This window comes from Myotis myotis, unplaced genomic scaffold (genome assembly GCF_014108235.1).
Source record: "Myotis myotis isolate mMyoMyo1 unplaced genomic scaffold, mMyoMyo1.p scaffold_m19_p_19, whole genome shotgun sequence".
Lineage (NCBI taxonomy): Eukaryota > Metazoa > Chordata > Mammalia > Chiroptera > Vespertilionidae > Myotis > Myotis myotis.
Genome location: NW_023416323.1, coordinates 17,871,308 through 17,896,256, shown reverse-complemented (window position 1 = coordinate 17,896,256; position 24,949 = coordinate 17,871,308). Strand labels below are relative to the sequence as shown.

Below are 24,949 nucleotides of genomic sequence, written 5' to 3'. Positions count from 1 at the left end.
TCCTACTGGGCTGCTTTCTCTGTGTGCCCCCCCGCCCCCCCCCGGCCCCCCCCTCCCCCGCCCCAGCCCTCTCGACTCTGAGCCAGCATACCACCTCTGGGAGAGACCGCCCCAGACGGCAAGGAAGTGCTCATATTCCAGAGTGACAGCGCCACTCCCAGCCACGTCTCCAAGCCAGTCAGTGGGGGGTGAGGGGGGGGAGTGTGCCTCCTCCTGCTGCTGGCTAGCTGACCACTGCCATCTGAACTGCCTGGTTGGAGTCTCTGGGGCCAGATGTTATAGGGCAAGCTAAAAATAACCAGGCGGCAGGCCACCCCTGGGGGGTGGGGCTGGGGGTGGAGGCATGTGCTGGGCGTGGACAAATGATCGGAGGGGGAGCTAAGAGAGTCTGGCAGGCCATGCACACTCCTGCTCCCCATTTAACGGGCCCACCTGGCAAGGGGGCCCTCTTCTCTGAACATCTGGAAAGAAACCCCTCCACCAGCTGCAGGATGGGCAGCAGCAGAAGGAAGGTCATCTGGGTCCTGTGCTCATTGCTGCTGCTCCTTGAAGCCAGTTCTGCCAAGAACGTTTGGAAACGGGCATTGCATGCGAGGCTGGCTGAGAAACCCCACGTAAGTGCCTGGATGGGGAGACCGGGAGGAGATGGGCCATCCCCAGACGCTGTTGGTTCTGTAAGCGCTCCCCCAAACACAGGCAGGGCAGGTGTCTTTCTTCATCAAAGTCGGGCGGTGGGCAGATGGAACTCACGTCTTCAAAAGGCCCCTTGCCTGGCAGCAAAGACGCAAAGAGAACATCAAAAGTGCGCAAGGGGCCTGTGTGTGCTTTTGCCTAATGAGTATCCTTTCTCCTGACAAGCAGCCCCGGGGTCCAAGGACTTAAAGCTGAGCGCTGTCTCTCAGCAAGCAATAACCAAAGTTGTATGCAATGTACGCATGCGTTCACGCAGGTATTTACTCATTCAGTAAACGTTTACTGGAAACTGCTCTGGGCCAGGCACTGTGGGGGGTCCAGTGGGTACAAGACAGCAATACCAGCTCCCACCCTTCAGGGCAGCATAGGCAAGTGGGGGAGGCAGTCAGGTGACAGGTGATGGCAGAACAAAGGGATGGCATGGCATAACAAGTGACAAGAAGCATGTGCCCTGGAGCCAGGTGTCTGGGTTTGAACTCGGGCTCTGCTGCGCACCAGCTGTGTGACGTCAGGCAGATTGTTTGGCCTCTCTGAGCACCAATGATGTCATCTGCTCATTTAAAAAAGACAGAATGATACGTTTCTTTCAACAAACCTGTTTGCTCACCACTGTTTACCAGGCACTGTCCTTGGCTGTGGGGATACAGACATCAGATCCCTGTCTTCAGGAATCCATGTTACAGTAGGAGAGGCAGAAATGAGTGAGAAATAAAAGGAAAACATAGTGAGTTTGGTGACAAGTGCTGAGGGGAAATAGAAAGCAGGAAGGAGAGAGGGTGGGATGGGGAGGAAGGTGCATTTTTAGATCCTCCCCACCCCAAAGCACAGAAGCATAGAAGCGTCAAGGAGATACACCAGCACCCAGCATATGTGTGAGCATCAAATGACTCAATATGCATAAAGTGCTTACGTAGCACATAGCAAGTGGTCAGTGCATGTGGGTGACATTTAATTAAATAATGGTGGAATCAGTTGATGCTTGCCTCCCCAGGTGGAATATAGGTTCCTCAGGGTACAGTCTAATTCTGTCTCATTTAGTATAGTTCCTGATGCCTTGCCAGGTGGCTGTCATTAAGTTGGTGCCCAATACATTCTTGTGGGAAATTATGGGCAAATACAATGGAAGCACAGGAGAACTTATACAGCTCTGCCTCAGGAGAGTCAGGGAGAATTTTCCAGGGTTGAGGGCATTCAATCTGGGGCTTTGAAGGATGAATAGGAGTTTGCCAGGTAGAGACATGGGAGAAAGGCTGTTTAATGAACCAGGTACTATGGGGTGTACTAAACTATATTGAGGCTAATCTCAGCCTCCAGGGCTTACATTCTATAGGCCATGCAGGAGGTCACTGGGAGTGGGGGAAAAAAGTAGTAGTGGCTGAAATGATGATAGGTGTTTGGAAGAAGAAAAGCTCATGTGAGATGGTATAGTCACAGAAGGCTTCCTGGAGGAGGTGAGACCCTGGCCAGATCTTGAAGAATTATTAAGAATTTGGAGAGCTTGGCTGGTGTGGCTCAGCGGTTGAGCATCGACCTATGAACCAGGAGGTCATGATTCGATTCCTGGTCAGGGCACGTGCCCAAGTTGCAAGCTCAATTCCCAATGTGGAGCATGCAGGGGGCAGCCAATCAATGATTCTCTCTCATCATTGATGTTTCTATCTCTCCCTTTTTCCCTTCCTCTCTGAAATCAATAAAAATATATTTTTTTAAAAAAGAATTTGGAGAAAGGAAAAACAAAAAAGTTGAGAAAGGCCATTCCTAGAAGAAGAGCTAATGTGGGCTGAGGGTTGGGGGCAGAACTGGTGTCTCAGAGCCCTGAGGGGGGTCCTTCCTATAGGAGAGGGCTGTGTGTGGAAGGAGGGAGAGGGACCCTCTCGGGTCTTACTGCTCCATGCTTTTTGCTGGCCTAAAGGATGATTGCATCGTCCTAGGTATTAGCACTTGGTACCACAGAAAGATTTCTGATGCTTCACCTGGTCTTATCTCCACCTAGTTGTGGGGTGTCCTAGGAGCAGACATCTCACGGGGAGGAACGGCAAGTCTGGGGGTGTTGAGGATGATGTACTCAGGGGATGGAGTAGTCTCTTTAAAAACACAGGCCTGGCCCTGGCCAGCTGGTTCAGTTGGCTGGAGCATCATCCTGTACACCAAAAGGTTGCGGGTTCGATTCCCAACCAGGGCACCTAGGCTGCGGGTTTGATCCCCGGTTGGGGTGTATACGAGAGGCAACCAATTGATGTTTCTCTCTTACATCGATTCTCCCCCCCCCTCCCCCCCACCGCCTTTCTATCTCTCTAAAAATCAGTTTTAAAAAACCCCACACAGGCCTGGGTGGGCCTCAGAAACTGAGTCAGTTGCTTCTAGTCACCATTTGTCAGGAGCAAGCACTGAAGTGTGCCCCTCGCTGGGCTGGAAGGCTCCCTGGTGAGCACCAGCACCAGCACCAGCACCAGCACCAGCACCAGCACCAGCACCAGCACCCTCCCCGGCGCCCAGTGCTGAGGCAGGAGAGGTTCCTACAAGAACTGCCTCAGAGCAAGCCCCTGGGGAACGACAGCCTGTTGGCTTGTGGCTCAGAGGATAGGGAGGCTGGAAAGGGTCCCGGCCCAGGAATTCATCTCAGCAGCATCTCTAACTGGCTGTGCAGCCTTGGGCTACTCACTGCCCCTCTCTGAGCCTCAGGCCGTTGCCCGGGAAATGAAGGCAGAGGACCAAATGGCTTCCAGGCCCCTTTTCATTCTGGTTCTAACTCCCAAGCAAAGGTTCAGTAAGGAAGTTAAAGGTCCTAGGAAGCAGACCCCACACACTCAGAGACAGGACTTTCCCATGTGGCCCCGCTGCTCCCACCCCAAGCTCAGTCAGACCTTCAGCCTTGAGGGCAAGTCAAGGTGGGGCGAGGCCAGGGTCCAGCAGCACGCTGAAGCCAGGTTGGACCCACTTGGAGAGTTAAACAGGGCCCTTACTAAAGAGTAAATCCTGTGATTTAAATTGTAAAAAGGAAGGAAGCCCTCATTAGAAATGGATCGCTCCCTACGTATTCCACTACCTCTCACTACTCCCTCTGCTCTCAAGATTGCTTATGTCGATGGTATCCGTATGGGGGAAACAGTAGATATTGAGGAACTATTGCTTCTCCTCATTCCGCACCCTCCGTAGGTGGCTAGAAGCCTGCCTCGCTGGGAGTCTCAGCCCACGGACACCGGCAAAGGCTGCACCTGAGAGCTGGTTGTTGACGCTGACCAACCGCTGGCCGTCTGCCCCCTGCCGCAGGCACCCTCTCTCACCTTCTCAAAGCCCGTCCCTTGGCAGAGTGGGCAACGGGCCCAAGGAGTTTCCTGAACACTGTGTACGTTACAGCCCGGGGCTCAGTGCCAGAAGGGACGGCGTGCCTTCATTTCCCACAGGACCCCTAGGGAGGCCTGTGAGGAGGAGGCTTCTCCTCCCTGGGCCTCAGTTTCCTCCCCTGCAGCACTGGAGCGCCTGCTGTGCAGTCCAACGAGAAGACGACGGAGAGCCTTGAGCTCCGTGCCTGGCAAAGAGCCACCCTCTCCACATCTGCACTATTCAAAACAAAACAAAACAAAACAAAACAAAACAAAACAAAACGCAGAACCAAATGTTTATGAGGCTAGATAAGACAGAGTGGAATGTTTGTAAGTAGCCTAGTGGCCTTTTCTGGGAGCTCAGGGTCAGTCGTGGGGAGCTGGTATTTGGGGCTTCTTTCCTGGCATTTAATGAACCTCATAAGAACAGTTCTTTCCTGACCATTTCCCGTGCGTCAGGCCAAGCGCTGGCCATGCATTAACTTGCAGGATTCTCTCAATGCATCTACCAGGTGGGGCCCGTTGCCACTGCCATGTCAGCCCGCGGACCGGCTGGCCCGATGATCCCAGCATGTGGTTGTGCTGTGGGTCTGTTTTGTCCCTACGCTCCCATCCAGGGCAGCGGCAAGTAGCTGTGCAGTCTGCACCCTGCCCAGTGGAGGGGATCGTGAGGGGCTGCAGCAGCCAGGAGCAAGGGGGACCCCTTTGTCATGCATCCTGCTCCCAGGGCGCCCTTTGTGCTTGTCCACCCGGAGCTGCAAAGCGGTTTAGGGTGGGTGGTCACATCCTAGGCGGGCGTCTTCCCTGAACTGGGGCTGTCTATTGCCCTTTTGCATCCACAATAACAGCCTTTGGTGATGAGCACAAAAGCCCTGCAGGACCTGGCAGCCCGCGCGTGTCCCTCAGGCTCCCCGAGTTGGTCCTTCTCTCCCTTGTGGCTCGGTTTAGTTTTCATGCACCGCTTTGGCAGATGACCAAGAAAAGCAATTAGTTTGCTTCATCCGTGGTGTTTTGCTTGGTGTTTGACACTTGTCCTGGAGCCGAGGCACATGAAGGCAAGAACAGCATCATCGGGTTCAGCTCAGCTCTCCCTGTTCCCAGCCCCGTGCCTGGCACGTCGTTGGCCTGGGAACTATGACGTTACCATTAAAGGAATGAATAAATTACGTGAAAACCTTCCAGAACAGGATGGAAGGGATGGAAAGTTCTAAAAGACGTCCAGGTGCATGCACAGCAGGGCTCAGGGGCACCAAAGGGATTGGTCGAGTGTGCAGCCTAACTCTCAGCTGCATGAGCTGGGCTTGTCCCCGGTGTGAGGCCCTAGTTTTGGGGCACCTCTCCCAGGAAGTCCCTGTAGCCATGCACCAAACCCTGCTCCCAGAGCCCAGTGCTGAGGTCCCAGGGCATCCGGAAATGGCATTTGCCAGTGCACACGGAACCCTATGTCCTCTGTTCTAGGGAGAGACATATTTTTAGATCTTTGACGTCCAAATTCCTAAGGAAGAGTGAATAATGCTTAGAGGAACATTGGCCTTCTTCCTGTACCACACAAACGAGTCCTGGGGTGCACTTTTATTGGCCCGGACCGTTAAGTTGCCGGAACATTCCAAAGAAAGGGAAAGCTCTTGCGAATGGAATGGATGGGGTGGGGACTCGGGTAAGTTGGGAGGGGTCTGGAGATTGGATTCTTTCTCCTTAAATGGAAATGGCTTCAAATTTTTTCCTGATTACAAAAATGATGTTTATTGTAAAGAAATACAGACAGACTGTCCTAAATAAGTAAAAATAATTTAAACTCTCCCTCTGACATAAGCTCTGTTGACATTTTAGGGTGTGTTTGCCTAGACTTTAATGAAGCCGTGATACTCCACACACACATTTTTTTTTCTTAATAGGATTTTACTCGTATTGTGTTTTAGAGATTTTCATTAGGATAAGATTCACATAACCATTTTAAAATGAATAATTCACTGGCATTGAGGACAGTCACTACCTCTATCTAGTTCCAAGACATTTCCATCACCCCAAAAGGAGATCCCAGGCCCGTTAAGCAGTCACTCCCCACTCTCCTGGCAACCACCCATCTGCTTTCTGTCTCTCTGCATTTGTCTGTCTGAGACATTTCGTATAAGGGGAATCATGTAGTGCATGGAATTGTGTCTGGCTTATTCGTACTGTTTTGTACCTTGTGTTTGTCATTGAACATAGATGGTGTGTGTGTTAATATGGTAGATCTGTGTCCCCTTTTCCAAGGCTTCTACGGTGTTCCGAGGTCCAGATGTGCCATTATCTATGTATCCAGCCTCCTTTGGCTGGACATCCGGGAATCAGACTTAGCCTAGCAGAACTGGGCTTCCTACCAACGCAGCCAGAACTGACATTTCCCGAAACTACTTGCCTAATAGCAGCAGAATGGCTTTGCACATCTAGAGGCCTCCAAGCCCATCTCCCCAGGGAGGGGAAAGTGGCCACCAGGCCATTGACCTTACGAGAGTCATTCATATCCGAGGAAGGCAGGCAGCACTGGAAGCGCCCGCTGGAAATGTGTGCCGCAGCTGCTTGATAATAGACCTGCTATCCAGTCCCTTAGCGGGAATGGAAATAACAGATCAAGATCCCAGGTTCCTCTGGGGTTTTCATGAAGGATGTGGTCAGCCATTTGACCGGAGGGGTTTGACCTGCCATTATTTTATTCAGACTCAGTGGCAGTGGAGGCGTGGGCGGGCTGGGGCTGCAGAGAGTGTAGGTACCTGGGACACAGGTGGGAACAAAACCAAGTCCTGTATAAGGGGAGAAAAACAAGAAACTGATGAGTCTGTCAAACACAGTGCTCCCATGGTGACCAGGGGTTTGGAGCTGCTTAAAGGCCAGGGCCAGGCGGGTATCTTGGGTGAGAGGCCCGGCCCAGGCAAAGGCCCGGCTGTGAACTGGGCTTATCGTGTGCCAGGGGCCTCACGGAGGCCAGGGCACTGGACAGGAATGAGCAAGGGCAGAGTGGTGGGAGGGAGGACAGAGACGTGGAAGGGTTGGGGGCAGCTCAGGTCTGATCGTTAGCCCAAGGACTTTGGCCTTTAGCCCTTCAACACCCGCCCTCCCCTGTGGGCTGGGAAGCCATTGACCGGTGATCTATTTATTTCTTTGATAAAAGTCCATTCTTTCTCAGAACTCCAGGGGACATCCTTTGTTTAGGACCATCTTTGAATATCACCTTGCAGAACATGAAATATTTTCCCAAGCATTTCATCCTTTAATCTGGGCCCCTTGGGGAAATCAGTCCTTTATCGCCCACCGCCATCTGTTGTCTCCAAGGCACCATCTAAATAACTCGGGGAGATTTGACTTCTAAGGAGCTTATCTCTTTTGTTCTCTCCAAATTCTGTGAAACCTTTGAACTTTCCTCTGAGAGCAGTGGCACATCTAAAATTGATCTCTCCCACACCCCTCTGTTGGGGGTGCCATTAGGGGAGTACTTGCCTGGCAGGTGTCGAAAGTGGGTGAAAAGTATTTCATTTCTTATTCCCAGTTTCCGTTAAGTTTCATAAATGAGGCTTGATATAAAAACAGGCTACGTGGAAAAACCCACCGGCTGGTCCAGACCAGGCACGGGCACTCCCATCACCCTCGGAAGGAGGCCGGGGCAGCTGTCACATTCGATTAGGATTTAAAAGGCGGGAACCCGACATGAGTCCAATGTCGTTAATTCTGAAGAAAATGAATTAAGAGCTAATGGTGTAGGATTATGCCCGATGCTTGCAGCTTGGAAATTATTCACAATGACACTGGGAATTCGGGGGCCTGGGCTGAGCAGGGCACAGGGAAAAGGCTGAACCAGGAGACAGCAGTTCCATGCTCCCATCTTCCCTTTGTTTTGGGGAAGAACCACCAATCTCCTGAAGCCTTCCATTCCTTACCTGCACATGTTGGCTTTGTGCTCTTTTTTACTTTTCACAAAGTTGATAACCTATATTAGGAAGAAAAGATGAATTCTCTGGGTGAAGCTGGGGTGGGGACCAGAGACCCACCCTGTCCAGGCTCTTTGGAGAGTGGAAGGAGGTCGGGGAGGGGGGGGGGGGAGGGCGGGGGGGGGGGCGGGGTGGCGGTGAGGGGTCCTGGGAGGAAGTTTGAAAAACACTAGACCTTGTAATTACACCCATTCCAAAATGAGCCTGCTGGGGACCTATTCTCGGTGGCCTGACGCCCTCTACAGGACATTAGGAGTAGCGCATGGAGTTTGCCGCCACCGCAATAGCTGTGTGGGAAGGATGTTTCCGTATCCTTGACCTTCTGTCTTTGTAGTTGAGATCAGAAGGCATATGCCATTTTGTATCTTGTCTGCTCTCTCCTTTTTTTTCCACTAACATATCATAAGTGTTTTTCCTGTCATTAAAAATTCTTCGTATGTACTTCTAAATGTTTAATTGTCTTCTTTAAATTGAAAACTATAACGGGCATGGCAAAACTCTTTTGCACTAGCTATATACATAATAAAATAGTGAGCAATGAGGAGAAATCTCTCCTGGCTTCAGAACCTAATTCTTCTCTCCAAAGGCAATCCTTGCTAACAGTTTCTTGTGTATTCTTGTATATCCTTCCAAAAAAATATTCCAGGCCTATCTATATATATAAAAAGCTAATATGCAAAGTGTCCCCTCGGGAGTTCAACCGGGAGACCGGGAGTTCGATTGCTCTCTATGATGTGTGCTGACCACCAGGGGGCGGCACGGAACCAAGGAAGGCCTTGGCCAGCAGCCAGAAGGCCCTGATCGACCCTGATCACCGGCCAGGCCTAGTGTGCAACGGGCCTCTAGTACAAATATATACATATTGCATGTGTGCATATGTATATTTGAAAACAGTTAGGATGCATAGCAAACAAACTGTTCTTTACCTTAATTTCTTCACGAACCATAATGTCTTGGTGATCGTTCATAAGCAGGTTAGAGGTAGGTTTTGATGGCTACATACTACTCCAGTCTGCAGACAGGCATTATTTACTTGGACAGCACAGGGGGTGGGATTTTGAAATATGTGTGCAGGGGAACGAATGGATTTATAAATAGGAATTGAGATGACAGGAGCAGTTTTGGATAGGCCAGTGGGCAGGGCAAGCTAGTGTGTTTCTTCTCAATGAACCTGTTCTATATCTAACTGTGTGTGTGTGTGTGTGTGTGTGTGTGTGTGTGTGTGTAGGGATGTATAAGATCTGCCCTCCACACACCCCACTTTCAAATCCAGAAGCAGGACAGTGTTCCTGGTATGGATGGGGTCAGAGAGGCCCAGGGTGAATTGCCTGGTGTGACAAACTCCCCCAACCTCCCCTCTAGCATGCTTCTTTTACTAGTCACATGCCTGCATGTCCTATATGTTAAGTACTGTGTCTCATTGACTTATTGAAACATAATACCAAAAGGCCAAAGAATCGTGCGGCCAACTCCACAAATCACCACCAAGTGAACCAGCAAGAAGCAAGGGCCAGCCTCCAGGGACCCCCGTGCTCTCCCAGTCACCAACCACAAAGTGGCCACTGTCCTAACTTCCAGAAGGACGTTGGTAAGGTCGTTCGGCTGCCCGGTCTAATTAGCATATTACGCTTCTATTGTTATAGATGTATAAAGTGTATGTGATGTATATGTGTATATATATTAGGATCGATGCCTAACATACAAACTGCTCACATTCGTTTATCCTTTTTGCTGTTGATGGGCTTGCCCTCATCTCCGTTGGGGGGCAATTACAAAGAGACACATCTGTTAATCCTCAGAGCAACCCGCCCAGGCTGCTTCTGCTGGGTTTACAGGAAGACTCAGAAGTTCAGAGAGGCCCAGCGACTTGCCCACTGCGCACAGCTCCAAGCAGCCCTGGGCAACATTGACACTGCCCTCTCCCCGCAGGCCGAGGAAGCGGACAGCCCCCGGCAGCCCCGCGCGGACCGCTGCCCGCCGCCCCCGCGCTCGCTGCCCCCTGGAGCCTGCGAGGTGGAGCCCTGCCAAGCCGACTCCCAGTGCCGGCAGCGCCAGCGCTGCTGCTACAACGGCTGCGCCTACGCCTGCCTGGAGGCCATGCCGCCCCCTCCCGGTAGGCGCTCCCGGGCTGGGGAAGTGGGGTGGCGGCGGGTGGGCAAGGGAGGGGGCGGGGGACCCAGGTGAACTGCCCCGCCACGCCCTGCGCAGAGGCCTGGGCTGGGAGGATCGCAGGGGGGCGGGCCCATCTGTGAAACGGGAAGACTGAGGCTCAGGGAGCCAGCTCCAAGCTGCCCTCAGGGAGCTCCAGCCCAGGAAACGCGCTCCAGGGGAAATGACCCCTCCTGTGAGGATGGGGGAGATTTCTCATTAGGGCCGCATGTGCCCATAGGTGGCAAGGGGGCCTCCAGTTCTCCACGGACCCCCCAGGTTCTTTCACTCACGATGCCTGGCCCTGGGGGCATTTGAGACGGAGATCTGGGACTTCAGCCGTCCAGGTGGGGTGTGCCCACAGAGGCAGGGGATGCATGCTCCCGGGTTCAAATTCACGGGTTAGCTGGGGGCCTCCTTAGACCCTCCCCGCCCCCGCCCACCCCCCCGCCCCCAAACACACATAGAACGAGACTGAAATGAGAAAGTGCAGCTTATGGCACGAGCCTGATCATTCGGAAGCGCTCGGGCCCCAGCAGGGCTAGGAGCAGGTCAGCCGTAACATGTGTAATCTTAAGCAGAATCCCGTTGGGAGAAACAGTTCCCAGAGATTCATCTTTGAAAGGAAGGAGTTTCAGATCCTTCTGGGGAGGAGGTTTAGGACAGGATGGGAGGGAGCCCGTGGGGAACACTGAGGGGGTGAGGGATGGACAGCTACCTCCCTCTGGATGGAGAAAAAGTGTCCCTAATTGGTTATGGAGGCAGTAAAGTCTCCACTGTCAGCTCTGCTAGGACTGCACCTGAGGGTGCCATGGGCTTTAACAACTGAAAGTGGCTCAGAGTTAGCCCCAACCTCTCCTCCCAAGGCCAAGGCAAGAGCGACCACGGCTTTTTTTTTTTTTCCTTTGGAGTGAGATCACAGCCCTTAAAGATGCTCATAATTACAGACTGAGCACTGCCTCTTGTTCAGAGACTGGGCAGGCACTCAGGACCAGGAGGCTCCTAAAGGCCCTTTATAAGAAAGACGACATGGCGCCCCCTCCTGGTAGAAGAAAGCACATAAGGTGCTTCCCTCCAGGTGTGCAAGTAAAAAAAGGTGCCCCTTCCCTTGGATGGCCACAGGGCACAGGGATTCCAGCCTCACTGCCGTCCAGGCCAGCTGCTGCTAGCAGTGCACCAGCCGTACAGCTGTCCCTGACATTCCTGGCGGCCTTCACATGCATCGTCTCGTTTTATGCTCACACAGTCCCAGGAGGTGCAGAGACTGTTGTCAGCCCTATTTTACAGCCGAAGACACTGAAACTCAGAGCAGCCGAACCACCTGCAGAGGTCATACAGCGGACAGAGCTAGAGTTTCAGCCAGTCTTCTGTGAGGTGCCCACTGCCCTAGGCCCCGAGGGCAGGGTTGTGGGGCCCCTGCTTCAGTACCTGGGCCCATATACAGGGCCCCTCACTGCCTGAAACATCCCAATCCCAGACACCCACACGGCTCACTTCCTCCTCTCCTTCAGATCCTTGTCCAGAGGTGGCCACTTTCTCGGGGAAGATTCCCCTCTCTGCATGGCAATCCCTCCTCCAGCCTTCCCTTCCCCTCTTTACCCGCTTCACTTTTCTTTATAGTCCACCCCGAATATTGTGTTTTGTTTGTGTGTTCATTGCCTGTTTCCATCACTTAAAGGTCAGCCCCACAAGGAGAATTTGGTCTATTTTATTCACTGCGATATCCCTACCATCTGGGCCCCGAACAGTTATTCAATGAATCAATGATTCATAAAATAATAAAATGACTAGTTTTCACTGGCCAGCAGAAAGAGACATTAGTTAGTCATAATAACAGTGGGAATGCTATTTAACACAAGGTTTCTCCCCCTTGGCACTCTTGGGGGTTAGATCATTCTACTCGAGGTTGTGTTGGGGGGCTGACCTGGGCATTGTAGGATATTGAGCAGCATTCCTGGCCTCTATCCATTAGAGGCCAGTACTACCCCCACTCCACATTGTGACAACGAAAAATATCTCCAGACTTTGCTAAACGTTCCGTGGAGAACAAAATTGCTTCGAACTGAGAACCATGATCTAACAGGAGCAGATGACTTGCAGTGCACCAGGCCCTATTCTAAGCAGCTTACACACTTCAGTGCATTCCCCGGGGGTGGGAGAGACTATTTTCAAAAGCGAATCTTGAGATAAGGGCTGGGGTACAGGGAGTTTATGTAGCAGGTGACCCCAGGAAGTTCCCGTGAAGGAGCAGAGAGGTGAGCCTGTGGGCCTCCAGGCCTTTAGGAGTCTGCAAATGGAGGGCAGGCCTTAACCAAGTTTCAGTTTCCCAAAAAGTATAGCAAAATGTGTACACTTCCCTGCTGCTCAGAAACCTTTGACCAATGCAGAGGAGCATACAAATAGTAAGTATTGATATATTTCCTATTGGTAAAAGATGGCATCGAAAACATTTGCTAGTGTGTGGTGGGAAGCAGAAGGGTAAAACCAGAGGATTAGAAATAGCGGCTGTGGAACGTCGTCATGCCACCCCTCTAGTTTGGAAATTGCAAATTATTGGTTTGTTCCCCCTGCTGTTTCCATTGCCACGCTGTGAGGTGAGCCAGCATTTTTACCAATACCCATCTATGTACTTCCAAAGGCGCTAGACAGCACATGAACCTCTTTAATTTTGTCATATTTCTGACCCAGAGGAAAGCAGAGGTCAAAAGCAAGTGTAACCTCAGACCAATTTCATTTGATCTCCAAAGTGTTTTAAAATTTTTTAATTACTAGCTGCCAAACATTTAAAAACCGGAAGATTTATATGAGTTAGATTTACAGCTTAAAACAAAAATCAGCTCTGGAAACACTGGGAATGGCTGGCCGAAGCTGACCAACAGCTGCCCCACGGAGGCAGAAACACTCTCAGGTTTGCCATATCTGTTTGTCTGACCGAGCCTGATGTTCTCCTTTATATTATCTATCTGCCTCCGGGAGGTATTTGGGCTTTCAACCCCTGCTTTGGATTTTTGAAGACCTTCCAGTCTACTAAGTGGGTCACTCTTTTGGTTAAAAATGTACCGGTACAAGCTGTGCTGCTATAACAAAAAGACCCATAAACTCAGGGCCCAACCTATGAGGCGTTTACTTCTCCCTCAGTTAATAGGCCAGAGGTAGACAGATGGTTCATGGCAGCCAGGTGGCTCTGATCCAGTCATCCAAGGACCCAGGTTCCCTCCGTCTTGTTGCTCCACAAGATCAAAGTGGCTCCCAGCCTGTGGGGAGAGGGGGAGGGAGACAAAGGGGAGAAAACAGGTGTTGATGCAAGAGCAAGACCAGAAGTTACTAGTACATCATCACTTCTGCTCACATTCCATTGGCCAGAACTCAGTCACAGGGCCACACCTAGTTGCAAGAGAGGCTGGGAAATGTAGTCTCCAGCTTGGCCACACAGTGGCCAGCCAAAACTCAAAGTTCTGGTACTCAAAGGAAAGGGCAGTGTGTGCTGGAGAACCACCATTGTTTCTCCCCCAGAGGCGGGGGCATTTCTCAGCTGCCTGAGGAGGGCCTCAGTTTAACCATGTATTACTTTGTTAGTTGTAGATTGGCTGGTCGAGCCGAAACCTCGATGGCTTGGTGGCAACGGCTGGCTCCTGGATGGCCCTGAGGAGGTGTTACAAGGTACCGACAGGATCAAGCCCAGACCTGACGTCATAGCCAGGATCCCCCTTCTCAAGTCACCAGAATTCTGATAACAGAGGCTGCCTCTGCTCTAGCAGGCTGCCTGCCCCTAAATACTCAGACCTCTTGGAGCCTCCCCGACCCCAACACCAGGGGGAGGGTGGGGCTTGGCTAGGCCCTCAGCATCCCCAGGACAGTATAGAGCAGCGGTTCTCAACCTGTGGGTCGCGACCCCTTTGGGGGTCGAACGACCCTTTCACAGGGGTCGCCTAACACCATCCTGCATATCAGATATTTACATTACGATTCATAACAGTAGCAACATTACAGTTATGAAGTAGCAACGAAAATAATTTTATGGTTGGGTCACAACATGAGGAACTGTATTTAAAGGGCCAGAAGGTTGAGAACCACTGGTATAGAGTTTGACTCTCCCTGGGAATGGGGTTGACTCTCCCTGGGAATGGGGTCTCCTTCCTGGTGGAGAATTGAGAGGGAGGGTGCTTGGGGCAGGTTTACAGATCCCTAAAAGCCCAATAAGGGGCTTGCTGCCTCCTGATGATGGGTGGAGAGCAGTTTCCAAAAAGAACCACGTGCAGGCCCAGGGCCTAGAGAACTGTAGGGTTCAAGGGTGTACCTTCATGGATGTCATGTGCGTGAGATTCTGCACACTTCTGTGTGTGTCACTGCATCCATGAGAGTATACAGCTGTGACAGAAACTGGGTGTGTATGTCTGAATATTTGTGTATCTGTGTTCATGCAAATGTGTGTAACTATACATGTGAATGTGTGTGTGTGCAGGATTTGTGTGCATGTGAACATGTGTGTGGGTGGCTGTATGTGTAGTGTATATATGTGTGTTAGGACTTGTGGGGGTGGTGAAAATGTGTGTGTGATGTGTGAGTGTGTGTGTGTATGTTTCAGGATTTTTGTGTGAATATGTGTGTACACATGTGACTATAAGCATGAGCATATGTGTTTCAGAGTGTGTGAGTGAACATATGTTTGCACAGCACTATGCATCCGAGGGCATGTTTGGGATCACGTGACTTTGAACTGCTCCCTGTGTGTGTATGTGTGCATGTGTGCACATGTGCATATGTTCATATGTTCATATGACACTGTGAGTGAGACCCAAGGCTCAGCCTGGAACCTGGGGGCACAGTCGAGAGGTGGCCCCTCTGGATAATGTGTTCACTGCGCTCACTGCCTCCATGGAGGGGCAGCCCCTGAGACCCTGGCATGTGTCCTTCCCACAGCGGAGACCTGCAGCACCACAGAGGACGGGGCGGAGCCACTCCTCTGTCCCTCGGGCTACGAGTGTCACATCCTGAGCCCGGGTGACATGGCCAAGGGCATCCCCAACCGCGGGCAGTGCGTCAAGCAGGGCCCAGCAGGTGAGTGTGGGTGCCCAAGCCCCGCCCCCACCTCACCCTCCTATAACCCCCACATGTGGGAGCCTGGCTAAGGGCTCTTTCTGTCCTACCACCCTGATCCTCCTTTCAAATCTTCCATCCTTTGCCCCAAGCCAGCCCTGCCGCCTCCTAGCTGGGTGACCTTGGGGTCAAGTGCTTCAGTCTCTGAGCCTCGGGTTCCTTGTCTGTAAAATGGGGCCACTTCATACTATCATGAGGGTTCATTTAAATCCTACATAAAAGCCTCAGTAAACGTCTGATATTTTATATCCACCTGTGTGTCTATGTTTTGAATTATCTGAGAACCCTTAATTTCTGCTAGGACCATTCAATGTGGCTTAATTAGTCTGTTTTGGGGAGGAAGGCAGTAAATAAAGTGGTGAGGAGTATGAATAGCATCACTTTAGTTTGCATAATTTTCCCAAGAGCGGAAGGACTGGATGGTGGTACCTAAAACCCACGTGTGCCTCAGGCAAGACGTAAGGTTGAGAGGTTTGGTGTGGATTGGCAAGAAATGTGTGGCAAGCGAAGAATCTGGAACTTCAGGGAGATGTAGGGCAGCTAATCAAAGGAGAGCTCATTGGAGCTTCAAGTCCACATACTCCAGGCCCACATCCCCACTTCTGCCCTCTGAGTCAAGATCAAGGATAACTACAGTGACCCTACTGGCCAAAAAAACACATCAGAGTGCATGGTCGGCCAAAGCTTTCCCCCCTGCCATTTGAGAAATTTATTTCTCTCAAGTGTTTCAAGAAAGACATACACATTCAATCAATTGCACATTTAGCATCATTATAGCTGCAAATAAGAAAATTATGAGACATTAGAACTGTTCTGAGAATCCTGATCACTGGAATTCTGAGCTTTGAAACAAATTGAACCGATGAGGCATAATTGTGATTTCTCCAACATTCCACTTGCTTTTTGGGTTACTGGCAGGTTCTGCAGCCAGACAGCCTGGGATTCCAGTGGCCACCGGCCCCTCACTGCTGTGTGTCCCAAATAGTAGAACCTTCCCAGGCCCCATTTTCCCTATCTGTAAAATGGGCTTTAAGAGTTAAGCGGCCATGCCTCTTGCTTCAAAGCACAGAACAGCATCTGTAAACGCCAAAATCAAACCTTAGGAAGATGAGGCATGTGGCCCACCAAATGCAAAACCCCGAGGGCAGGCCAGCCTGCAGGAACACGCTGGAGTACGAGAGAAGCAGCCTTTGTCAAGAGGAGCTGCGGGGTGAGTCAGGAGTCCTTTGGACTGTAATGTCATTTTTCGTAACTGGAAAGGCCTGGAACTACTCCCCCTCTATCATCCCCTGATCTTGCTCATTTAGTTACATGAAAGCCACTTCAAGGCCACAGATAAGCAGAGAGACCGATGAAATGATGCCTGCTGTTGATGGAGTGCCTCAGAGACACTGCCTTTACGCTTTATCGCAAGCCTGCAGAAGGAGTATAACCAGAAGGCAGGGTCAGGTATGCTTAGAGGGCAGGCTCAGAGCCACTGAAATGGGTTCGAACCCTACAGCTTTCTTCCCTGGTGACCTTGGGCAGGAACCTAACATTTCCTAGCCTCAGTTTTTCCATCTGTAAAAGGAGCTAGTGATGGTCATGATGGTAATTGCTTCATGGGGTAGTGACAGGCTAGAACGAGAGAGCACCTGAAAGGCCCTTAGAGCAGCGCCTGACACATAGTAGGTCTTCAAGGAACGTATGCCGCTATCTCTCCGTCTTACGGAAAAGGGAGGACAAGTTCAAGACCTTGCCCAGACAGTGCATACAGCTAACAAGGAGCAGAGAGGGAATGTGGAGCCTGTTCACCTGCTCCAAAGCCCGTGGTGTGTGTGTGTGTGTGTGTGTGTGTGTGTGTGTGTGTGTGTGTGTGTCCTCCCCTCCACAGGAAGATCTGAGCCTTGCAGATAGGAATGCAAATGAAATTTCTACCGTTGGCCCCAGGGGGATTGTCACTTAACCAGAATTGTTGGTACTTCTTGGGAGTTTGAAACCACCCTGAATTCCAACAACTTTCCTTGGAGCAAAGGTCTCAGAGGGGAGAGGGGCGCTGTTGAAGCAGACTGATCAAGGAAGAAGCCTTTTATTTTATTTTTTTAAAACTACATATTTTAGACTAACAGAAAGTGAGAAAAATAGTACCTTGGACCCCCTGACAGTGACTGGCCGACTGTGCCATGAGCAGGCATGACCGGCCAGAACTCATCCCAAGGAGCGGGAGGAGCAGGAATGTTTCAGAGCGCCTCGGGCCTGGAAAAGGTCCTAGGCCCTGGCTGATTGCAGATAAGCTCTCCACCCCAGCATGTGGGTTGCCCCCCTTGGCCCCTGTTGCCTGTACAATAGCTGTCAGTGCTGGTCCCAAACACCCAAATGGTGACCATAGCACAAAAGGAAACAAAATGTCCAGCTAGGCATAAGGTGATTTTTTAATTGAGATAAAATCTATAAATATATAAAGAGCCAGGGGCAGTCACATCCGAAACAACTGAATGGACGCCCAAACAAGCTGAGTGGGGTGACAAGGCCGGCAGGGGGGTTAGTGAGGGACGACCAAACGACTGAGCACCACGCTGTGTGGTGCGACCAGGCCAGCAGGGGGGCATTTGGGGGTGACTAGGCCTGCAGGGGGGCCAGTGAGGGGCGACCAGGCTGGCATGGGGGCAGTTGGGGGCAACCAGGCCAGCGGACGGGGGCCAGTAAGGGGTGACCATGCTGGCAGGGGCAGCAGTTAGGGGCAACCAGGCCGGTGGGGGGCAGTTTGGGGTGACCAGGTTGGCAGGGGGGGGCAGTTGGAGGTGACCAGGCAGGCAGGCAGGTGAGCAGTTAGGAGCCAGTAGTCCTGGATTGTGAGAGGGATGTCTGACTGCCAGTTTAGGCCCAGGATTGGGCCTAAACCAGCAGTTGGATATTTCCTGAGGGGTCCCGGATTGGAGAGAGTGCAGGCTGGGCTGAGGGTCCCCCCCTCCACCCCCCACACAAATTTCATGCACTGGGCCTCTAGTTAGCATATAACATGGTATGAGTTTCAGGTGCATAAATGTGATCTGTTAGTGTTGCAGCTGTCAGACATGGCTGAGCTGCTGCAGGGGAGACGTGAGCTGCCCAATATTGGCATTGGCATGTGAAATATTGTATTCTGACCAGGTGTCCACTCTCCCCCAAATGTTTTCCTGCTGTGGGGACTGAGGGAAGAGGTGGGGTTAATGGCACTCAACAGGGAGAAGCCATTTGAGACATAGGAAATTGCCAAAAGTTGACAACTTTTTAACACACAAAAATGGCAATTTCATATGGTTCCTCCTAATATTTGCATATATGTGTTGTAAATGAAATTATTTCTTTTCATCCTCACAATAACTGAAGAGGTAGTGATTTTATGCCCATTTCCAGGTGAGAAAACTGAGGCTCAGAGAGGATTGGTGAAGCAGTTAAGTGAAGATTCATTCTCGAGTTACTTTGTCATTTGCAGTAATGACATTTGAGTCTCTTTTGAAAGGACTAAAACAATACCATTTACTCCCCATGTGAACATATTTTGTAATGACACTTGCTAAACAATATGCTGAAATTTTGCTTCCAGTTCATCAATGGGATCAGGACCCCTTTATACTGAAAAAATAATGAGGATCCCCCAGAGCACTTCTCTGTGTGACTGTGATATTTCCCATATTGGAAACTAAAGCTGGGACACTAAAAACATTTATGTATTAATTCATTAAAATAACAATGATAAATTCATTATGTAGTAAACAGAAGTAACATTTTTTTTAAAAAATTAACATTTTTTTCAACAGAAAAAAACACCAATGAGAGGAATGGTATGGTTCTACATTTTTATGATTCTGTATATGAAGTAAGAAGGCTGGATTCTCACATCTGCTTCTGCATTGGATCAGCTGCAATACCAAAGCCATGTAGCCTCTGGCTAAGTCTACTGTGCACTCTCGATAGAATGAGAATGAAAAACACAAGCAATTCTTTAGAATTCACATGAAAGTAGTTTGGGCCGGATAAAATTCCTGAAAGGCGTTTAATCCTCTCACTTGTTTTCCAGAAGAGCCACTCCGAAGACAGACAGTTCACAAAAAATATCCAGGTAAGAGAAGAAACCATTTTTGCTTTACAGAGTCCTAAAAAGGACAATGATCATTCTTGGGTGGAGAAGAAAAATAAAGGCCCAGGGACTCTCAGGAGAACTATAGTCTGAAGCTGCTGAGAAGGGAAGTGGCCATACCCTCCCCAGGTGCTCTTATGCCATCAGATGACACTCTGGGGTTGAGGGGGTGGGATGCCAAGATATGTCTGTTCTGAAAGTCTCTCCAACCTGGGCAGTCCTCCAGGTGGCATCTGACATGGACAGGAGCCATTTCAGGCTACAGGCTGGAGGGTGGAGGAGCCGCTAGACTGGTTGGTGACTGAGAGGGACTGGGGCAGCAGCTCAGGGATGTCTCATAGAAGACAAAATAGAAGCTAGGATTGGCAAACAACTTAAAAGACCTGTTGTCTGATGGGGGAGGGGGCGTGGAGGAGGTATGAGTTGAGAGGCATTCATAGCTAATGTGGTTTCATGGTAAACATCAAACATCAGAACCTGGGATTGGAGAGTCTTTCATTCACAGAATTGGAAAATGTGGCTGACACCATCATTCCATTCAATTATCCATTGCTCCATCCATCCAATAATTCAATCATCTATCCATTCATCATCCATTTAATAATTTATTCAATCATGCATCCATCTATCTTTATCCATCCATCCATCTTTTCATCCAATAATTGATATAATAATTCCACGCATCTATCATATCATGATTAAGCATTTATCAAGCATTCTCTGCTTATTCATTCTTTATTCTATTCTTCATTTTGTGCTGGAAGTTGGGTTACATCTGTGAACATGGCAGACCAGCCAGTCCCTGCCATCATGCAGCTAATGTCAAACAGGAAATTCAAACAATAAGCCAAGTGGGTTTTTAGTAATAACAGGTGTGAAAATCTTGAGGTTGGAAGCAACTAAGCCATCAGTGCAGCTGGAGTGTCTAAATGAGGGGGAGAGTGGCAGCAGATGAGGCCAGAATTGCGGGCGGGGCCAGGACACACAGGTGGTGGGGCCTGGCGAGGGAAGGGGAGAGACTGCAGGGGGGGACTGTGTACCTCGTTTGTGGGAAAAGGGGAGACAGGGCCAGGCTGATGTATTTGGACTTAACTTAGCAGTGAGTGGTGAGCCTTTGAGCGGGAATCGACATGCCTGTTCCGACAGAGCCCTGTTCTTTTGCAGAGGGTGACACCAAGAACGTGGCGGAACATGGAAAAGGACAGCAGAGGCACGTTCAATAAAGCAGTGGCGGGGTGAGTGGGAGTCGATGGCAGGAAGGGGGGTGCGGGTGGTTGTGCAGCCAGGTATCCGAGGTGGCTTCCACCACAGAGTGGACCGGTGGGAGGGTGAGAGTGGGGCTTCACCTGAGGGTAGAATTGTAAACCCCCTTATAATTTCAAAGCGAACAGATGAGAACTTTTTGTGTTGTTAGAGTGGGCGTTTCTATACCTTCTAGACCAGGGGTTCTCAACCTGTGGGTTGCGACCCCTTTGGGGGTCGAACGACCCTTTCACAGGGGTCGCCTAAGACCATCGGAAAACACATATATAATTACATATTGTTTTTGTGATTAATCACTATGCTTTAATTATGCTCAATTTGTAACAATGAAAATACATCCTGCATATCAGAGATATTTACATGACGATTCATAACAGTAGCAAAATTACAGTTATGAAGTAGCAACGAAAATAATTTTATGGTTGGGGGTCACCACAACATGAGGAACTGTATTAAAGGGTCGCGGCATCAGGAAGGTTGAGAACCACTGCTCTAGACCTACATCCAAAGACTCAACTAGGTTGTAACTTGCCTTTCCATCCCCTTTCCAGTCCTTTGCCTTAATGCATCCATGAACAGGCAGACAAATCCTCCATTGTCCCATGACATCTGTCCCTCCCTCTGTCACACGATTCTTTCGAGGGCCAGCTCTCTGATAGGCAGGTACCAGGCACTCAGGTGCTCAACAGTCACACACGGCACCTGCAGTGGGCTGGGAGCTGTGGGGGTGACGCAGTGAAGAGAGCAGAGTTCCTGCTGTCATGGGGTGTACATCTCCTATGTCCTTTAGTAGGACACTAAACGAGTCAACAAGCAAGTCAGCAAGAAAGTGACAGGCTGCAATGAGTAGTGTGAAGGAAGCAGACAGGCGATGTGGTGCAGAGTAGCCGAGCCTGGGCTGGGAGCTGCTTCAGACGGGGTCAGGGGTCACGGAAAGCTGGGGGTGGAGCTGACATCTGAGCCAAGATGAGGAGGTGCTGCCATAGGAAGACCTGGAGAACGGGCACCCAGGCAAAAAGACCCGGAAGAAGAAACGTCCTGATGCGGGAAAGATCTTGGCTTAGAGCAGCGATTTACAACATTTTCACCTCAGGGCACACATATACTCATCACTAAAATTCCGTGGCACACCAAAAATATATTATGTTTTTGCCGATCTGACAAAGAAAAACACACACCAGGTGTAATTTTGATTCATTCACCCCTGATGGTCATTGTTGTGTTGGCTGTAATCATTTAAAAATATATATATGTTTTACTGATTTTTAGAGAGAAAGGAAAGGAGAGGGAGAGAGAGAAGCATTGATGAGAGGGAATCATTGATCGGCTGCCTCCTGCACAGCCCCCACTGGGGATCGAGCCCACAACCCGGGCATGTGCCCTGATCAGGAATCGAACTGGCGGCCTCTTGGTTCATAGGTTAGTGCTCAACCACTGAGCCACACCGGCTGGGCTGTAGTCATTATTTTATTTGACAATCTAAGGGAAAAGTGGTCAGGGCCTGGGCCTAAACAGTTAGGTATTGCATGTTTTAAAAATTCTTCTGGCCCCCAGAGTGCCACAGCATAGTGGTTAGAAATCCCTGGCTTAGAGGAGCCACGGGGAAGCACCAGGTGGGAACAGAATGGTGCTGGGGAGGCCGGCCCCGGAGGAGGTTATGGTTAGGCACAGGCTCTGCTCTCAGGCACAGGTGAACAAGGGTTACGGGATCCCAGCAACTGGAGGCGTCTTAGCGGGTAAAACCTAAATACCCTCCATCCCCTGTGAAAGCTCAATGTCGACACATGGCCAACAAAAGCCCTTGGAAGCGGGCGGTTCCCCAGGATGTCCTTGAATGGCATCAGGTTTCAGATTCCAAAACGTTCAGGTGTGAGACCTCCTGGGACATCTCGAGCCAGTGGGGACTGACAAAGCAGGTCTATTACCTGCTGATGACAGGAGCAGTCCTTGCGGCGGGTCTGACCTACTGTGGACTGTGAGCCTTAAACGTGCACGTGCCAGGGGTCCGGGGGGAAGAACAGACCGTGAGAGGCAGCTTGGATGGCTTTTAGGAGCCAACAGACGTGGCTTTATGTTCTTGCTCTGCTACCACATGACCTAGGCAATGACTCAAACTCTCCAGCCACAGTTTCCTCATCTATAAAACGGGAATGATGGGAGGGAGGTGTTAGGAACTAAGTAAGGTGGTACCTGCAGGGACATCACAGTGAGTTAAGAATTTAGTCTCAGCAGAGACTGGCACCTTCCTGGTGTCCGGTGGGGAAGGAGGAAGAGGATGACACAGATTTGTGACCCCTGTATTGCCTAAGCAATGGCTCATATTCCTTTCTTCTTTGCTTCCCTTTCAGCTAATTTGAAAGAACATTCCTCACTTTCTGTAAGCCTTGGACACAGTGGTATAAGAATGCTTTGACCCTCAGAGGTCATGCCCAGCTCAGCAGAGCACAGCCCCAGAGATACCGAGAGACAGGACACCCGGCTCTCATCCCCAGTGCCCTCCCTGGCTGGGTGACGGTGGGAGCCGCTGACCAGCGCCGGGTCCTGTTCTGTCATCTTGGAAATACAGCTCCACAGATGCTACCGGGGAAGCAGGCACTGCCTTGTGAGCACGTGCGAAGCTCCTTCTAAGTCAGAGTTCCGTGTCGTGTAATTTACAGCCTTAGCCCAGGCCTGACTCTGGTGGGCACGCACTCAGCCCTCCAGAGTCTCAGAATATAGCCCTGTTCTCCAAGTACATTCGCTCATCATAAAATGAAGATGAACTTACCTATTCATGCGTGATTCATAGCTTACCCACCGGATGGTCTTAAATCGGACCAGGCTGAAGCCACTGGCTCCGGGGGGTGAGAGGGAGGGGGGGTGTTGCTGGGGAGTCAGCTCAGCCCTGCTTTCCGGCCACATGTGGGCTGTTTTAGTTAAGATCCCTATGAATTGGATCCTGGGAGGAGGATTTGGTGAAAGTGACATATTATGGAAGTTTCTGGGCAAAACAGGCGGCAGGTGGAGAAGTGGGACAGGAGGGAAGAAGGTCAGACGAGGTGAGGTGTCAAGGTGCTGCAGGGGGTAACTCTGGTGCCAACCCCGGGGGTCCTAGCGGCAGCCTGAGCCCCACCAGGCCAGCTCCGGGGCAGGAACCCGTGTGGTCACGCAGAGGCCCTGCTCTTGGGATAACGAATTCTTAGCGATTGTTGAGCCAGAGGCCTACATGTTCATTCTGCAAGCGAGCCGTGGAATCTGCCCCTCGGGGAAAGAGGTGCCGAGTATGTATCAGGCTCCCAGCACCTCCATGATGGGGCAGGGATGTCAATTCCAAGGGCAGCCCCCCTCCTGTGCACACAGGGGCCCACAGGGGCATGGGCAGAGCCCGGAGGGCATCTGTTACACAATTCAAATCTCGACGGTGTCTGCACAAAAAAAATGGACACATATGCTCATAGGTTTGTGGGGGAACTGATTCAATTCAGCCCATAACCTGCTTCAAAAACAGATTGTGGAGATTGGTATTAATGAATTGTTTGGCAGGCTTCAACTTTTTAATTCCAAATGTGGAGGCAACACCTGAGTACCCATATTTTAAAAACAAGCCACTGTCCTGTCCCCTGTCCCCCTGCACGTCCCCACCCGTGCACACAATACACACTCTCTTAGAAAACAGTCCAAGTCCCGCTTAAAGTGGAGATTGATGGCCTTGGTGTGTGTGTCATTTCTGAGCATCAGTGCATTTAAAGAATTCTTACTGTTTTCGCGTGTAGAACATGAGGGAGAAACAGCCGAGTGACTCGTGTAAACGGTGCATGAAGTGGGCATCCGTCACACGGCCTGGGGAGGCCTGGACCTTCACGTTGATGGAAAAGAAGGACCACTTTGCCCAAGAATGTCCAGTCAGGAGACATTTCAGAGAACGAGGTTATGTCTGTTCACTCCGGGCACAAGCCTCAGAGTGGAACGTATTCACACACTTCCTGGGGGCAAGCCAGGGGCCACCGCTCGGTGACCCATGAAATGCCCAGTCTCCCACATGTCCTGAGGGGGGATCTCACTGGTCTGGAAGGGACCTGGGGCGGGGGTGGCTGTAGCTCCTGGCAGAGAGAGGGGTCTACAGGAACAGGGCTCACCAGGGCTGAGGACCGTGGGTTTAAGGGACTGTCCGCTCAGGGCTGGCCACACACGGTGGACGCAAACAATTACAGCCAGCAGAGACCTGAGTGTCAGAAATCTGAAAGGACTCGTCCAAAGTCACACAGCCAGTAAGGGCCGGGGCCTGGAATCCGGGCCTGTCCTACCCACAGCTCAGACTCCGGAGGCCCAGCTGCTCTGCTAGTTCTGGCCTATCGAGCGCATCCCTCCAGCCCCCGAGGCCCAGA

The 24,949-nt window shown here is 50.8% G+C and overlaps 1 protein-coding gene across 9 annotated transcripts; it reads left to right on the top strand.

Annotated features, from left to right (window-relative positions):
* Positions 1–231: 231 nt before the first annotated feature.
* On the top strand, positions 232–23,351 carry WFDC1 (WAP four-disulfide core domain 1). Of its 9 annotated transcripts, none has more exons than XM_036346476.1 (8): positions 237–614; positions 9,908–10,091; positions 11,373–11,495; positions 13,703–13,786; positions 15,047–15,184; positions 19,266–19,304; positions 20,487–20,532; positions 22,934–23,351. In XM_036346476.1, exons 1-8 carry the CDS (start codon positions 363–365, stop codon positions 22,935–22,937), a joined length of 870 nt encoding a protein of 289 aa, XP_036202369.1. In that variant the 5' UTR covers positions 237–362; the 3' UTR covers positions 22,938–23,351. The 9 variants fall into 9 exon arrangements, with proteins under 9 accessions (XP_036202365.1, XP_036202369.1, XP_036202373.1 ...); XM_036346474.1 differs by having other exon boundaries at positions 242–614; positions 20,487–20,557; XM_036346475.1 differs by having other exon boundaries at positions 247–614; positions 19,263–19,304.
* The last annotated feature ends 1,598 nt before the right edge of the window (positions 23,352–24,949 follow it).